Raw genomic sequence first — 16,829 nt, 5'->3', positions numbered from 1 at the left:
TTGTGTTGTGGTATCTGCTGTGTTCTCTAAAACAATACACACTGTTGATGGTACTCAGTAAATTATAAATAATGAATAAGCCTGCCTTCTGTCATTTTGATGGAAACAAGAAGGTTTCCAGGCTGCGAATTGGGAGAAGGGTCACTGCTATGCATACGGCTTCCCAGAACACACTGATATGTCAACTGCTATGGAATGGAAAACTAGGAGTAGTTATCTGTGCTTTGTCTGAACATATTAAATCTGCTGAAAGTAAGCCACAGTTCTCAAGGCATCAAATTGGCCAACCTATAAGATATATTTTCAAGTGCATCTGCATTGGGAAGGAGGTTTAACTAAATAAAATAGTAACACAAGTTGATGTCTATGCAATTATACTCCCTCCTCACTTCTTTCTCAGCCAGCATTCAGTAAAAACAGTGGAAAATCACACTCTACCAATTGCCTGCTTTTAAAGTCAGATGGGCTATGTCTCCATTGTAATTCATCTTTCTCTTGAGCTTATGGTTCTATTGAAATTACAGCTGTCACTGTCAGTAGAAAATTTTAAAGGAGATATACTCTGCCAGGTGTAGTTGCTAACATCTGTAATCCCAGCACTTTAGGAGGCCGAGGTGGGCAGATTGTTTGAGCCTAGGAAGTTGAGACCAACCTGGGCAACGTGGTAAAACCCTATCTCTACAAAAAATACAAAAAATAGCCAAGCATGGTGGCATGTGCCTGTAGTCTCAAATACTCAGGAAGCTGAGGTGTGAAAATTACCTAAGCCCAGAAAGTCTAGGATGCCATGAGACATGATCAAGCCACTGCACCTCAACCTGGGTGACTCACACAAAATAAAAAATTAAAATTAAAAAGACACACTATGCTAACACATATTTACCCAGATTATTAGTAGAATCATCAATGTAGAATCTTTTTATTTTTAATTTTTACATTTTTTAGTAGAGATGAAGTCTCATTATGTTACACAGGCTGATCTTGAAGTCTGGGCCTCAAGTGATCCTTCCACCTAGGACTCCCAACAGAATGTTTTTAATATGTTGGTATATAAGACAGAACTTGATAGAATTCTCAGTGCCAGTTTAAAAATGAAATGGAATTTTTCTTCTCACTGTGGTTCATAAACTTACCTAACAATCAGAATCAACTTCAGAGTTATATATATATATATATATATATATATATAAAACATTATTGCATTTTAGATTTTGGGGTACATGTAAAAACCATGCAGGATTGTTGCATAAGCACATACATGGCAATGTGATTTGCTGCCTCCATCCCCAACACCTATATCTGGCATTTCTCCCCATGTTATCCCTCTCCAACTCCCTGCTCCCCACTGTCCCTTCCCTAGTCCCCCTCCAAAGATCTCAGTGTATGATGTTCCCCTCCCTGTTTAAAAATAACATAAATACCTGAGTCCAGCCCTAGAACTACTAAATCAAATCTCTAAATATTAAATATGTCCTCCAATCCTTGAGATTTCTTTTACAGTTTCAAGAGTGATTCTGCTATAGACCCAAGATTAAGAAATACACTTATAAAGTGCAGAGTCTACTTCAAGTCTAAGCAACAAGCTGACTTTTGCTATCCTACTGTTAATATATTCTGTTGATGCCTCTTTTAATAAATGTGCAGTAAAGAAATTACACACATTTAAATTTAGTCTACATCAGGGACCTTCACTTTGTGTTTCAATTGAAAATGCCAATCATATATCTTCTGTTTGAAATGATAAAAAGGAAGATATGTAAAAGAATGAAGTTGGACCCTTACCTTACAACATAAACAAAAATTAACTCAAAATGAATCAAAGACAGAAACAAGACATACAACTGTAAACTGTTAGAAGAAAAAATACAAGAAAACTTTAAGGCATTGTATTTGACAAAGATTTTCTGAATTTGACACCAAAAGCACAGGCAACAAAGGTAAAAATAAACAAATTGAACTACATCAGAATTTAAACTATGTACCAAAGACGCAATAAACAGACTAATAAATGTAAAAAATGGGAAAAAGAATTTGCAAATTATACATCTAAGCAGAGGTTACTATCTAGAACATATAAAAAACTCCAGCTTAATAAACAAAATAATCTGATCAAAAAGTGGGCAAAGGACTTAAACATTTCTTCAAAGATGATTTAGAAGTGGCTAAAAAATATATGAAACAATGCTCAACATTGCCAATCATTAGAGAAATGCAAATCCACAATGAAATACCACCTCACACCCATTAGGATGGCAAGATTTGGTGATGATATGGAGAAATGCAAACCTTGTACATTATTTGTGAAAATGTAAAGTGGTGTAGCTGCTATGAAAAACAGTAGAAAAGGTCCTCAAAAAATGAAAAATAAAATTACCATATTATCCAGCAGTTTCACTTCTGGGTATATATCCAAAAGAACTGAAAGCAAGATTTTGAAGAGATATTTGCACATCCACGTTTGTAGCAGCTCTAATCATGAGAGTGAAGAAGTGGAAGCAACCCATTTGCCATCAATGAATGAACAGATAAACAAAATGTGCCATATATAGACACATACACACTTACACACACACACATACACAGGAGTATTGTGCAGCCTTAAAAGGAAGAAAATATTGACAAATGCTATGACATGGATGAAGCTGGAAGACATTATGCTAAATAAGCCAGTTGCAAAAAGGCAAATACTGTATGATTCCTCTTATATCATGTGTAGCATAGTTCAGTTCAGAGAAACACAAAATAAAATGGTGGTTGACAGAGGCTGGAGAGAGGAGAAGATGAGGAGTTGTTTAATGGGTACAGAGCCAGTTTTATAAAATAAAAAAGTTGTGGAGAGTGGTTATACAACAATGAGAATGTGCTTAACACTACTGAATTGGTTAGAAACGGTTAAGATGGTAAATTTTGTGTTATGAACTTTGAATCACAATTTAAGAAAAAGGTATAGTAGGAAATCTACTATAAAGAAATCTTTGATTATGTGATTTGTATCACCCTACTGCTTTTTGTTATGAAATCAGAAGATTTTATCTAAGTAAATATCTTTGGACATAATTAAAGAAAAATAAATAAAAATTCTGGCAAACATTTAAAAAGCATAATAATAGGAAATCATAACTTTCTAGTATTCAAAATATTCAATATACAAATAATACCAACATTTTATAGATGATACAATTATAAGTAAATACGTAGTGTTAGAAAGTTTTAAGATACGGTTATACTTGAAATCGTGATTGAGAATCCGAAACTGTATATAATTACCCCCAATATAATCTTACTTTTTTTTCACTAGGGGTAAGGGTAGCTATTTACCATATATTTAGCTGAACTTCGAGTAACACCACCTTGTTCCCATATTCTGTATGGGGAGGTAAATAAGAAAGAGCATATAAAGCCCACAAAGGAAATGCTCAGCTCATGTTTTGAAGCGAATTTTCTCTGAAGAGTTCTCTGGCACCAAGTTGGTGACTGACTAATGTATTAACAAATCAGCAAGTTGTGCCTATGCTAAGAAAACAAATGTTTTGCCTATTTATTTCACACAGTAGCTGATGTTTGACTGATGCTCTATTTTGTTTTGAGTGTAAAAAGGACAGCTTACTATCTGAGGAAGGCCTCAGCATTTGTAATTGGAAATAATCCAGTACACGTGACAGAGTCTCAGTTCTCTGTACTTTAATAGTATGCTCCTTCTCAGAGTAAATTTGTAATTTAATAAACTTCTTTAAATCCAGAATCAAATCTCAGTAAAAATTAAGTTCTCAGTTGATCTTTTGCAAAAACTGTAAATCCCTTTATTGTGCACACAAAAATATGAAAAATATTTGTGTAGATGTAATGCTGGAGACAAATTTAAACTTGGATCGGTGGTGAAGGCAAATAATATGTCATTTACTGAATGCTTACTTTATATTCTTTCTCTCATTTTAGCTCACATATGACCATATAATGGAGGTGTTCTTATCCCATTTAAAGCTGAGGAAATAAAGGTTTGGAATGAGTGTGTATGTTACCCCAAGCAACCCAGCTTATATGTAGAAGGGCTCAGATAGATAAGGATTTGAAAAGGTTTTGACTCCAAAACCTTTTGCTCATAACACCTGGGCATTTTATTTTCTCCCAATTTTATTATACTTCCTATCATTATCATTAGCTCAACTGAGTGATAGGAGAGAAGTCCTGTGAAATATATCCTACATTTTGTGCATTTTGGGAAGATAAATCCTAAGTTGAGTCATCAGAGATGTATGTCTATTGTATCTTGTGGAAACTGGTGACATATTGTAAAATATTCTATTTAACTGTCTTGGATGTTGTAGACTAAATTCTAACTTATTTAAACACTTGTCACTTTATAAAGTACCCTCCTCAACAGCCTTACATTTTTGACAGATATTGAAAGCATTTTAATATTTAAAATGTATTAGTCTTTCCTTATCATTGTTTAAATGATAATAACTAAGAGATGATACAATATTTTATACTGATGAGATGCCTATCATGTAGGCATTACAATTCTAGAATTCTAAAACTGTAAGACACCTGAGTAATTACTATGCTCTTTCTCACATTCCATCTGGGGCATAAATTAACCAGAAAACAAAATATTTTCTTCATTCTCAAAACACATCAGAAAATGAAATATAAAATATACTTCCAATAATACATTTCATGCTTATGTGTGATCTAACTTAAAAACCATTTGCAGTTTCTAATCACATAGAAACTATTAACATACTTCTGGAAAATCAGTCAGTGATATCCTGTTAACTTCTATCATGGGGTCTTTCCATTAAACAATTTATGTCACCAAGATAAAGAACTATTTAAAAGATTTCAGAACCCTCAACCCAAAGTGCTAAGTATTATTTAAAATAATAGTGTTCATTTTTATAAAATAATTATTTCCTAACAATGCATAAATATATAAACTTTTCCAATCTAAAATGCTTCATGCATTGTTATTCTCAGTTTGATTTTATAAGCTTGGAATTTCAAAAAATTCAGTCAATCACTGCTACGGTCTGAATATGTGTGTCCCCCTTGCTCCACTCCAAATTCATATACTGAGACCTAATCCCAGTGCAATAGTATTAAATAGAGTCTTTAGGAGGTGATTAGCTTATGAGGGCAGAACCCTCATGAATAGGATTAGTGCCCTTATAAAGCCCAAGGGATCTTGTTTGCCCCTTTCATCATATGGGAGAAAAGTGAGACTGTGCCATCTCTGAAGCAGAGAGCAAGGATTCATCAGACACTAAATCTGCTGGCACCTTAATCTCAGACTTCCCAGTCCCCAGAACTGTAAACAATATATTTCTGTTGTTTATAAATTATCTAGTCTAAGGTATTTTGTTATAGCCCATCTGAAAGGACTAGAACAGTCACCATATAAATACATAGGTGATATCTCTAAATAGAACTGTGATAGGAATACAAGAGTCTGGTTTAGTAAAACAATTTGAACAAACTGAAAAACTAGTCTTACCTGAAATGTGTTAAATGTCTCTGGATGTCAAGGTCTAGAATTGGAGTAGGTCTGGAGGATCCCAGTGGTGATCTATCTTGGCTCAAGAGGTCTTGGAATTCTTTACAGATTTGTCTAAAATAAAAGAATCAAATTTAAAATCAGACTTTTGAAATTGGGCTTTAATTTCATGCCATGATATTTAACCAAAGGTTTGTTCTCTCTCTTAAAAGAAGTCTGCATAACATTTCATAAAGCAACCTCAAAAGTTCCATTCACAGCATAGAGTTGAGGTTCACAAATGGTGACTTTGCTCTCAGTGGTTAGAGGATAATCATACAACATTTCAAACAAATAACAATCCATGAACACTGATAAGACCATGTTCATTTTCAAGATGACTATTCAAAAAAAAAAAAGACTATTCATAGATTAACCTCAGTATAAGGAAAACCCCATATGAAAGATCACAATAATCATTTTAATTGAAATGTGATTGTTTTAGACATTATGAGTAAACAAATTTAATTAAAGTCACAGTCTTACTTCAGAGCCATGATTCAAGCAGACTTTAGAAAATCCTTTTTTCCCAATATTGCATTAGAATTCAGATTCTTATGGACTAATTTTATATCTCTTAATAGTTGAAGCAGATAATCACCCATAATTTAGTTCATTAGCCCCACAAAAAATGGTTATATTATGTTCCATGTAAGTTAATTTCTTGCAAAAAGTATCCTCAAGGTCACTTTTCTACTTCATTTTTTGCTTTAAATAGTTATGATTTCTGGTCATTGGTTTCCATTTAATTACAGTATTACTATGGAACAATACAGCCCTTGGGCTCTCTTTTACTCCCTGACTGTCTGAGGATAGGCTGCCATCATGAACAACACAGTAACTATCTGCACTAGAAAGTTCATGACCAAATGACTACCTCAGAGGAAACAAATGGTCATTGATGTCCTTCGCCCTGGGAAGGCAGCAGTGCCTAAGACGGAAACTCAGGAAAAACTAGCCAAAATGTACAAGACCACCCCAGATGTCATCTTCGTATTTGAATTCAGAACTCATGTTGGTGGTGGCAAGACAACTGGCTTTGGCATGATTTACGATTCCCTGGATTATGCAAAGAAAAATGAAACCAAACATAGACTTGCAAGACATGGCCTATATAAGAAGAAAAAGACCTCAAGAAAGCAACAAAAGGAACACAGGAACAGAATGAAGAAAGTCAGGGGGACCGCAAAGGCCAGTGTTGGTGCTGGCAAAAAGTGAGCTAGAGATTGGATCACAGCCAAAGGGGTAAAGGTGCTGCAGTGATGTTATCTCTGGCTGTTGTGGATTTTTCACGAGAAGCTTAATAAGTGAAAAACTTTTGTGTGAACAAAAACAATAAAGCCCTTGTGATGTACAATCCAAATGATATAATTTTAAAGAAGCAGAATACACTATACAGAGAGAAGTTTTTTCTTTTTGTTTTTTAACAACAAAACACTAAATCAGTCCAGTCTCTGAAAAGTAAAGGATTGCTGAGGAATTGCTTAAAAGAATCCATCATCTAAAGTGAGGCAACTCTGACTCCGTAATCAAGGGATAATATAATAATTAGTTTTTTTTGTCTGATTTTACAATGGGCTATCACAAAATGTAACAATGTAGCCCTGACTTTGATTATTAATGTAACCGAAGACTGGTACAGAAGGATCAAATTATTCCAAGTGAATATGGACCCGGCCATTATTCTGCAGCAAGGCATTTATGTCATTAACAAATGACTACTAAAAAGTGACAACATTTCTTGAAGTACAAATAATTGATCACTGAGTTAAAATCAGTGGAGACTTTTTACTCAGGTATCTAAAAATTATTGAATTCCACCACAGATCGCTTATGATTTTTTAAAATGAACAGTGAGGGTCTGGTTTAATGCCAGTGTTCAAAATTGCCTTATTCATGTTTGCAGAACACAGATGAAAGTAAAAAAGAGCCAGAGATAAGAAAAACAAAGTCCTTATCTGCTGCAGTGAAATAGGATACTCCGTATCCCCTTCTGTTTTTCTTTTTTTTCCCTTTTCTTTTAAGATCATGTTAGGAAGATTAAAAAAAAAAAAAAAAAAAAAAAAAAAAGTCCGGGCACGGTGGCTCAAACCTGTAATCCCAGCACTTTGGGAGGCCGAGGCGGGTGGATCACGAGGTCGAGAGATCGAGACCATCCTGGTCAACAAGGTGAAACCCCGTCTCTACTAAAAATACAAAAAGTTAGCTGGGCATGGTGGCCCGTGCCTGTAATCCCAGCTACTCAGGAGGCTGAGGCAGGAGAATTGCCTGAACCGAGGAGGCGGAGGTTGCAGTGAGCTGAGGTCGCGCCATTGCACTCCAGCCTGGGTAACAAGAGCGAAACTCCGTCTAAAAAAAAAAAACAAAAACAAAAACAAAAACACAACAACAACAAAAAAACAAACCAGAACAGAGAGTTTCCATGTACCCTTCACTGAGTTTCCCCTGTGTTAACATCTTATATAACCAATGCACTTATCTCTAAGAAACTACTATACGCACAATGCTATTAAACTACAGATCTTATCTGGACTTAAATTTAGTTTCTCCACAAATGTTCTCTCTGTCAATGGGACAGGATCTAGTTTAGGATTCTACATTGCATTTGGTTTGTCATGCATCCTTAGCCTGATCCAGTCTTTGACAGTTCCTCAGTCATTTGTCATCTTTCATTAATGCTTTTGAGGAGTACTGGACAATTATTTTTTAGAATGTTCCTCAACTTAGGTTTGTTTGGTATTTTCTTTTTCTTTTTTTTCTTTTTTTCCATATCCCCTTTCTAAGGCCAGTTGGATCTCTGAGATGCAGCATCTGAATGCATGTTTTAACAACTGTGTGTTTCTACTTTTATTGAGGTTTCTTCTGAACGCCTCATGTTTTCTGTTGTTAGACTCAAATGCTTTATGAAATATACACATTTTTAGGTGTATTGACCATATTTTAAATGATGAATGCAACTTCATCTAAGTGTTTGGTGCCATATTGAGGAAGGTATCATAATCTGTTATGCTTTGTGTTATTTAATAGAATTAGATTTGTTATCTTTGTTTATGGAAATTTCTAACTAAAATCTTAAATGTAGCCTCATGCTATCATTTATAAATTACTGTATGGCAGGCCATCATTATAATCCATTATTACAAAGAAAGATTGGTGTTGATTTTAGATCAGTCTTCTAGTTTTCTATCAGACTAAAATAAATTTTAAAACACTGAAATACAAATTTAAACATTAGTTATTGTGGTATAATATCAGAATTAATTGGATAATGGAATAAACTTACAAGTTGACAAATTAACTTTGTTCCTATATAAATAATACAGCAAGTCATAATAAAATTGATGAAGAATTGAGAAAACGCTAAAGAGGTGGAAAAAGTTAACTCACGCTAAATAATTCACACATGAAGCTCTTCCAGGAGTAATATTAGAATTCTCCCCCTTTTATATTTAACTCTACAGCTTATCTCACTCACTTTCAAGCTTCTAGACTTGAAAACAGATGACAATTCTGTAGATTTCCCCTAGGCAATTATCATCATCATCTCATTATGGCACTTAAAGAATTGTGATTTTATTACTAGTTTCATTCTTATTTAAATTTTTATTTATAAAACTACAAAGGGAAACAATCTTAGGTCTCAAAACAAAACGTTATATTATGAATTAGGTAACATAAGATGACCTTTAATGAATCATACACTTTAACTTTATCACTTACATCTTTGTCCTTAAGGATGTAAGTTTTTAGCTGATGTCTGAAATCCAAGTTCTATGTTTAACTTTTAGATGATTAATATTATGGTAACACCAAAAGTTGTTAACTATTCTGCTTTACCTTAATGCAGATGAAATGTTAGACACATTTAGACCTAAATTCAATGAAAAGATTTAAATATGTTTTCTATTAACCAAATAAACAAATGTTTTATCTAATTCATTTTTATAATTCAAAAATGTTTCAGTTTCCATTCTTTCACCTAAATAAATGTCTAAATAACATCAAAATATTTAATCAACAAAACACTAGAAATAAAGAGGAATTAGAAGACTAATGACACTTAATCAATAAGCTCTTTATACAACTGTGTACTTGGCAATATACTAAAAGACAACTGAATCTGTTATTCAGGAAGGTTTAAAAAAATATGTACGCTAATCTGACAACACAGATCAGCAATTAGATCTCTCATTCAATAAATTTTAGATTTTAGATATGTTTTTTATAAAGTTGTCCAAGTCTTATGAAGAAAAGTGAACTGACTAGGATATAATGAATATCCCTGTAGGCTACTTAATATTAACTTTTAGCATTTTAATTGATGAAAATATCCAATGCTTTACTATTAGTGGAAAATTAGAAACTTCTCAGAATACATGTTGGGTCCATTCATATGTTGCACAAAAAGGATATTATTTCTACACATCCCTAATTTATCTAGTTATAGTGATTAGTGGTTATATTGCCTGTGTTTGCTGTAACTGCACAGTCTCTGATTCTTTGATTTTTATTTCATGTAGTCCAATAGGAAGATAGGATGCATATACCTAACAAAAATAAAAAAATTATAAAGAGGCATTTTAATTTTCAGATATTTATGCCTATTTAGTCTTTTGTAAAATAAGTTAATTGAAACAAGTACACACAATTCTTGCTTGACATTTAACGATCTGCAAATATGCAGCTATGAGCAGACACATAAAAGAAAATTACATGTTCTCACAATGTTTTGTGAACTCAAAAGTTCAGAATATCACCCAAAAAAATATACGTTACATAGATCCCAGGTAAAAGAAAAATACTACTACCTGGTCAAATACTCTATTCAAAAATAGATGTCTTAGTATAACTTTGACAAATATGAATGCATTCTTCTGATTTCCCTCAAATTTTTCTAGCATTTACTTTTGTTAAAACAAAATCTCAGTGCCAATTTGAATGTACTCAGAGACTATTGCACACTTCAACAGGATGATGGGAATCTCTAAGAAAATAGGAATTATATTTATTGTGTTGATGATGGTAGTGATGAATAGTTACAAAACAGTTCCTGGAGGAGAGAGTAGAGGAGAACTGTTTTTCTGAATTAAGGAGTAAAAGTCTTTGAATATGCATGATAAAACCACAACCAAGTCATTTTGAGGTAGAAAAAAATAAAGATGTTTTGTCCTGGAAATTTGTATTTTGGGATAACAGTAAAATTCACATGGATATGTGCATTGGTAAATTTGAATGATCTTGCCAGCTAGGATGATATGCTGTGGAAACACCTGAGAGATATTTAGTGCTAGCACTGGATAATTCTCTTGATCTGTAATGAGTCTTTATCTTTATCCTAAGGTAATATAAAGGATTCAAACTAACTAACTATATGTGCTTTCAGCTCCTGGAGAAATTGAAACATGACTGTAATTATTCAGAAAATAAATTTAGTCAAGAAATTATTTGGAAAAGGAAAAGAGTACAAGACAGAGGTAATGACTTCCAGAATACAAACTATGCAAAAGGTTCAGATTTAGGTCTTTTGATTAGCAAGTTTTCAGGGGCTTCCACATCACAAAATTTATTCCCAGATTTTAAGTTCAAGTTTTATACCTGCTTCATAATTTTCTTTCTCTGTCTATTGGTCTTCATTCTCTCTTTCTGCTATTCCTTTTCCCTTAATCTTGTTTTGCTTTTTCTCTATTCCTTCTGCCACCAACTTTTGTTTTTCTTCTCTTTGGGACAAGATGAGATAATCTAGTACTTTCAGAACAACATAGATAAATACAATTCTAAATCTAAACAGTGATAGCCACAGCAGTGCATAAACCCCAATTAAGGGACGCAAGTGTCTTGGACAAACCTGTGAGATGGTAAGTATCCCAGATAGTTCTTAAATGTGTAAAAAAACCTATGCTACATTAGAAGCTGGTAGAAAAGCGAATATTCAGTTTTGTTTTTATGGATTTTGAGCCAATTAAAATTTTAGCCAGTATGTTGTAAAGGCATTAAATAATTACATTTTATCGGTTTCTAAGAAGCAATGTTTTTAATACTATCTGCCCTAGGTTTTCAGCAAACTGACACAAGAGCAGAAAATCAAACACCGTATATTCTCGCTCATAGGCGGGTGTTGAACAATGAGAACACATGGACACAGGGAGGGGAGCACTACACACGGGTCCGTTGGGGGGAAATGGGGGAGGGGCGGGGGGTGGGGAGGTGGGAAGAGATAGCATGGGGAGAAATGACAGATACAGGTGAGGGAATGGAAGGCAGCAAAGCACACTGCCAGGTGTGTACCTATGCAACAATCTTGCATGTTCATCACATGTACCCCAAAACCTAAAATGCAATAAAATAAAATTTAAAAAAAAAAAAAAAAAAAAAAAAAAAAAAAAAAAACAGTAAAAAAAAAAAAAGTTTTCCCTAAGGCTAGACATTGTGGCTCTTGCCTGTGATCTAGCCTTTTGGGAGGCCAAAGAGGGCAGATTGCTTGAACCTAGGAGTTTGAGACCAGCCTGGGAAACATGGCAAAAATGCATCTTTACAAAAAATACAAAAACCAGTTGGGTGTGGTGGCTCATGCCTATAGTCTCAGCTACTCAGGAGGCTGAGGTAGGATGATTACATGAACCTGGGGAAGGTGAGGCTGCAGTGAGCCATGATCATGCCACTGTATTCCAGCCTGGGTGACAGAGTGAGACCCTGTCTCAAACAAACAAATGACCAAATAAACAAACAAAAAATACTTTTCCCTGAAGAAAAAATTAATTTATAATTGACAGTTTAACCAGCTGGAACTGTCAGTTCTAAAATCTGATTATAGAATTAAAAATTATTTAAGATTCTTAATGGCCTAAATGTAGCAATAACTTATTTCAATAAAGAGAGGATAACAAGAATTAGTTACTACCTGAAGGACTTTCCTCTAAAACTTTTGACTATAACCTGCACTGCTACCTGCAGTTCTGCTGGGTTTTTACACAATAAATGGTAGTATTCCTATTTGTTATCGAAGAACTTTTAAATGTCAGGGAATTTAAAAGTCATCTTATGCAAGCTTCCACCTTTCCTATTGTGATGTCAGATTTGTCTATATCATTTTCCTCATTATTTTACTTAGGCTTTTTACAATTTCCAGAAGGTCTGAAATACATTATACTTAAAAAAAAAAAAAAAAAAAAAAAAAAAAAAAAAAAAAAAAAAAAAAGACAACACCACTACGAGGCAGTACAAGGATGATATGCTTACTCATACACAGGAGAGGATGGGGGCGCTCATGTTGATCCTCAGTCCTAGAGGTCTCCCTGGTACCTCTCACCAATCTGTGACCTCATCTTCTGCCACATTCCCCAAACATTTATAGTGTTTTGAGATTTTTACACTCATTTACTAAGACAAAATGAGTGCCTTAGACCAAATTACATGGCAACCAAAGGCATATTTGCCTGGGATCCACATTCCCTAAACGTTTTTCTCCAAGGGATTTCTGCATATTCTGGAGAGGTTTTCCAAGAACTTTCATCAGTTTCAATGACAGCTTCATCATGAATCAAGGATAGTTTGCAAACTTTGTTATAGGCACCAAAGGGTAGAAGGTCCTTGTTTAATATATTTAGCTGCTGCTGTGTAAGACCCGCCTTGTTTTAGAGAACAGGTGCCTTCTAGACTGTTTTCCTCATTCAAAGAAAATTTTAAAAGCTAAAGATGAAAGCACACAGAGGTTTCCCCATTCTGCTTACTTGGTCGCCAGGATCATCTTTTTTCTTGCTGTCTGTTCTTTCTGTTCCATATGTTGTCTGGCAAGATGTTCTCCTACTGCTTTGGCTGGAAACTCTGTTTCACAAGTGTAGCCAAAATCCCGAGCCAAATGCAAAGCCTCCCCTGTTAGCAAATAACACAAGTGAGTTTCTCACCAGCATACAACCTTAATCACAGTAGTGTCTTACATTTTGCTCAAGCTTCACTCCTGGCAGTGGTCAGACAAATCATTTTCTACTTAAACTATTCAAGAAAAATGGCCTTTTTGGGGGGAGAGGAAGGGAGGTAATAAGGAAGAATGAGGGGAAATTGAGGAACAGAGAAGTGACTTAGCAGGAAGAGGTATGTGGAAAACTGAGGGGAAAAAAAAAACAGAAATGCAGAAGTGTTGACTCCCCTTATGGCTCTGGCCATTAGATCAGACTGACTTCCAAGGTTTTACACATGATTCACAAGTGAAATAGCCCCATGGACAAGTCATTTTGTGGCTGCTGAACCTACCACCCATTCTCAGTAAATCTAAATTATTCAGATGACTTTTCCATGAGACCTATTAAAATACCAGCAAAGGGTTCAGATAACTTTTTAAGGAAGTTGGAGCACTTCTTTGGAAAATCAAGAATAACTTTTGTTCTCTCACAAAATTTCTAAATCCAAGTAAATTTTTAAGAAATGGAGTAAACATGGCTTCCCAGCAAAGTAACTGATGAAAATCAATCTGGAAAACAATGGTATTTTTAAAGCTTAATCAAGGCAAATCTTACCCGGCCACTAAGCGATTTTTTTTTTTTAAGTCAAGTTTTCTAAACAAAATGTAGTACATATATACCATGGAATATGATGCAGCCACAAACAAGAATGAGATCATGTTCTTTGCAAGAGTAGCTGGAGGACATTATCCTAAGTAAGCTACCACAGGAACAGAAAACCAAATACTGCATGTTCTTACTTATAAGTGGGAGCTTAACAATGAGAACACATGGACACAAAGAGAGGAAGAACAGACACGGGGATCTACTTCAGGGTGGAAAGTGGGAGGTGGGAGAGAATCAGAAAATACACCTGTTGGGTAGTGTGTTTATTACCTGGGTGATGAAATAATCTGTACACGAAACCCCCATGATGCATAGTTTACCTATATTACAAACCTTCACATGGACCCCTAAACCTAAAAGTTAAAAAAGTCTTTACTGTATATATGTTAATACTAAGCATCTACTCACCTACTTTATTCAAGGCACAGTGCTAGCTAGGAGTAATGGAGAATATAAAAGAGTACTAAAGATTGCCTGTCTCTACAAAAATGACAGTCATAACAATAACAGTAGCAACAAGTATCTTAGTAGCACCTTATTTTTATCGTACCTATATGAATATTACCTATAATCTTTTCATGTTTGTTGTTATTATGGTGACAGTATATAATACAAGATGTTATATTACAAGTACTAGAAAAAAAGAAATAGCTAATAATATGAAGAAAAAGAAAACGTTTACAGATATACAAAATAAATATACAAAATAGAATAGTTAATACCGATGAAAATATCTTTAGTAAAGGTGATAGCAATTTGGGAGGCAGAAGCAGGAGGATACCTTGAGTCCAGGAGTTAGAGACAAACCTGGACAACATAGCAAGACTGCATCTCTAAAAATTAGTCAGATGTGGTGGTTTATGCCTGCAGTACCTAGCTACTCAGGAGGCTGAGGCTGGAGGATTGCTTGACACCATAAAGTTGAGACTGTAGTGAGCCACCTGCATTCCAGCTTGGGTGACAAAGTAAGATCCTGTCTCCAAAAAAAAAAAAAAAAAAAAAAATCCATTGTTTTTCATTTCCATAAGGTGAGACCTCCTGTCCTAGGGCTTAGCAAAAAAGTCTAGTTTAATATAAAAGGTATTGCAATAAGTAAACATATTAGTGCAGTTAATGTCTTATAAATGCTGATCATGCCCCTCCCCATATATATTTCATATGAGCAATGGCAGATCTTTAGTTGTATTTTAATATTTGTGTGGTGGAAAACATTATTGTTTTTTTCTTCTATTTTAAAGACAGAGATGATATAACTAAATGGAAAGGATCTCTATAGTAATTAATCTGAATAGTGCTAGTTTAATGGAGGCTCACAGCTTAAGGTAAGAAAATATTGAATAATTGGCAGAAGAAATGGCACAAAGGTGTGTGTGTGTGTGTGTGTGTGTGTGTGTGTGTGTGTGTGTGTGTGTTTTAAGGTCATTGCCATGCCATACAGGAAACTCACTGTTGCTTGATAAACAATAGAAAATAGATTATTTGAGAAGTTTACAAGTTTGGAAGTAAAAATGTTTCAAAGCTTGACCTATCAAATAATGCTACAGCACCTGACCGGAGGATTAACTCATGTGGATCTCAGAATTCAAAAGTATTTTGTAACTAATAGTATAATACCATCAGTGGTGTCATCTTTTTACAACAGGTCAAGTTCCATATATTAATATAGCTGGACATTGCTGTTGTTCACACTGAAACAGATATTTTAAAAATATTTTTACAGAGCCAATCTATCTATCTGTCTGTGTCTATCTGTACATCATCCATCCATCCATCCATCCATCCATCTAGCTGACTCTTTTTCCTTTACTGTTTGCACAATAGCGGGAGATGTAAAACATGACCAGCAGGAGGATGGCAGCATGCCTCTTGAATTTTGTGCTAAAACCTGATTCTTGCAGATCTGTCCCATTTTTTGCAAAGCTCTCACCGTGTGGTAAGTTTTAAAAACAGTTTGAGTGGGACAGCTGCTATTTACATTTACACTGACAGCCAGATCCTTCCTTCTCTCAGTTCTGTTTACTACTTTCTCCTGCTTGCGATGTAACATTGTTACAGGATGATAGCAATGCTACATCAAAAGAAGCGGCAAGGGAAGATACTCTGATATGTAGTTAACATGTGTATATCATGCCACAAAAGCTTTGTGTGTGAGGACCCAAGAATGAATGAATAAATGGACCCATTAATTAAAATACACATGGTATTCAGAAACAATGACAAATCTATAGTCAAGTTATTTACAACAGATGTTAGTCAACAGGTTATGGAAAACTAGAAATTTTATGAGTAGAAAAGCATATTAATAAAACAGAAGTTTGACCGATTTGGGAAAATAAAGACCTATGAGCTCCTCTGTCTCTGCGGTAGCACAAAATGCCTATGTGAACAATGAACTGAAGTGCAATAACCTGTGGTGGAAAGAACAATCCAGAAAAGCCTGAGGACATTTTTTCTTCTATTTCCAGAACAGCAAATATGGCTGCAGTCACCTCATTTCTGGGAGAGAAGTAGAATTCTCTTGTTCCCTTTTGTTTTTCAGAGCTACTTTAAGCTATCCCTTTATTTCAATGTACTGCAGCACTTGGCCATCCATCTTTTTTAAAAAAAATTTTAATTTCATACAGTTGAAGCAACACACTAAATATGACATACTTCCATTTTATTCCATATCATTTCAAGAATTATATATTTTAGAATGGGATCGAATGATATTTCTGTCTTTAGGTCTTAGGCCA

General features: G+C 34.6%; 1 protein-coding gene and 1 pseudogene across 1 annotated transcript in view; one reads left to right on the top strand and one right to left on the bottom strand.

Moving 5' to 3' along the window:
* Window positions 1–16,829, bottom strand: part of TFAP2D (transcription factor AP-2 delta) — a 58,304-nt gene that overhangs the window by 14,622 nt on the left and 26,853 nt on the right. The window contains exons 6-7 of the mRNA XM_003923108.2: window positions 13,261–13,402; window positions 5,495–5,608 (exon numbers count right to left, since the gene is read on the bottom strand). Coding sequence (XP_003923157.1) covers window positions 5,495–5,608; window positions 13,261–13,402 — 256 coding nt within the window. The remainder of the gene's footprint in view (window positions 1–5,494; window positions 5,609–13,260; window positions 13,403–16,829) is intronic.
* Window positions 6,359–6,751, top strand: LOC101032909 (small ribosomal subunit protein eS24 pseudogene; annotated as a pseudogene).

The sequence above is a fragment of the Saimiri boliviensis genome, chromosome 4 (genome assembly GCF_048565385.1).
Source record: "Saimiri boliviensis isolate mSaiBol1 chromosome 4, mSaiBol1.pri, whole genome shotgun sequence".
NCBI classification, from domain to species: domain Eukaryota; kingdom Metazoa; phylum Chordata; class Mammalia; order Primates; family Cebidae; genus Saimiri; species Saimiri boliviensis.
This window is presented reverse-complemented; position numbering and strand designations above follow the sequence as displayed.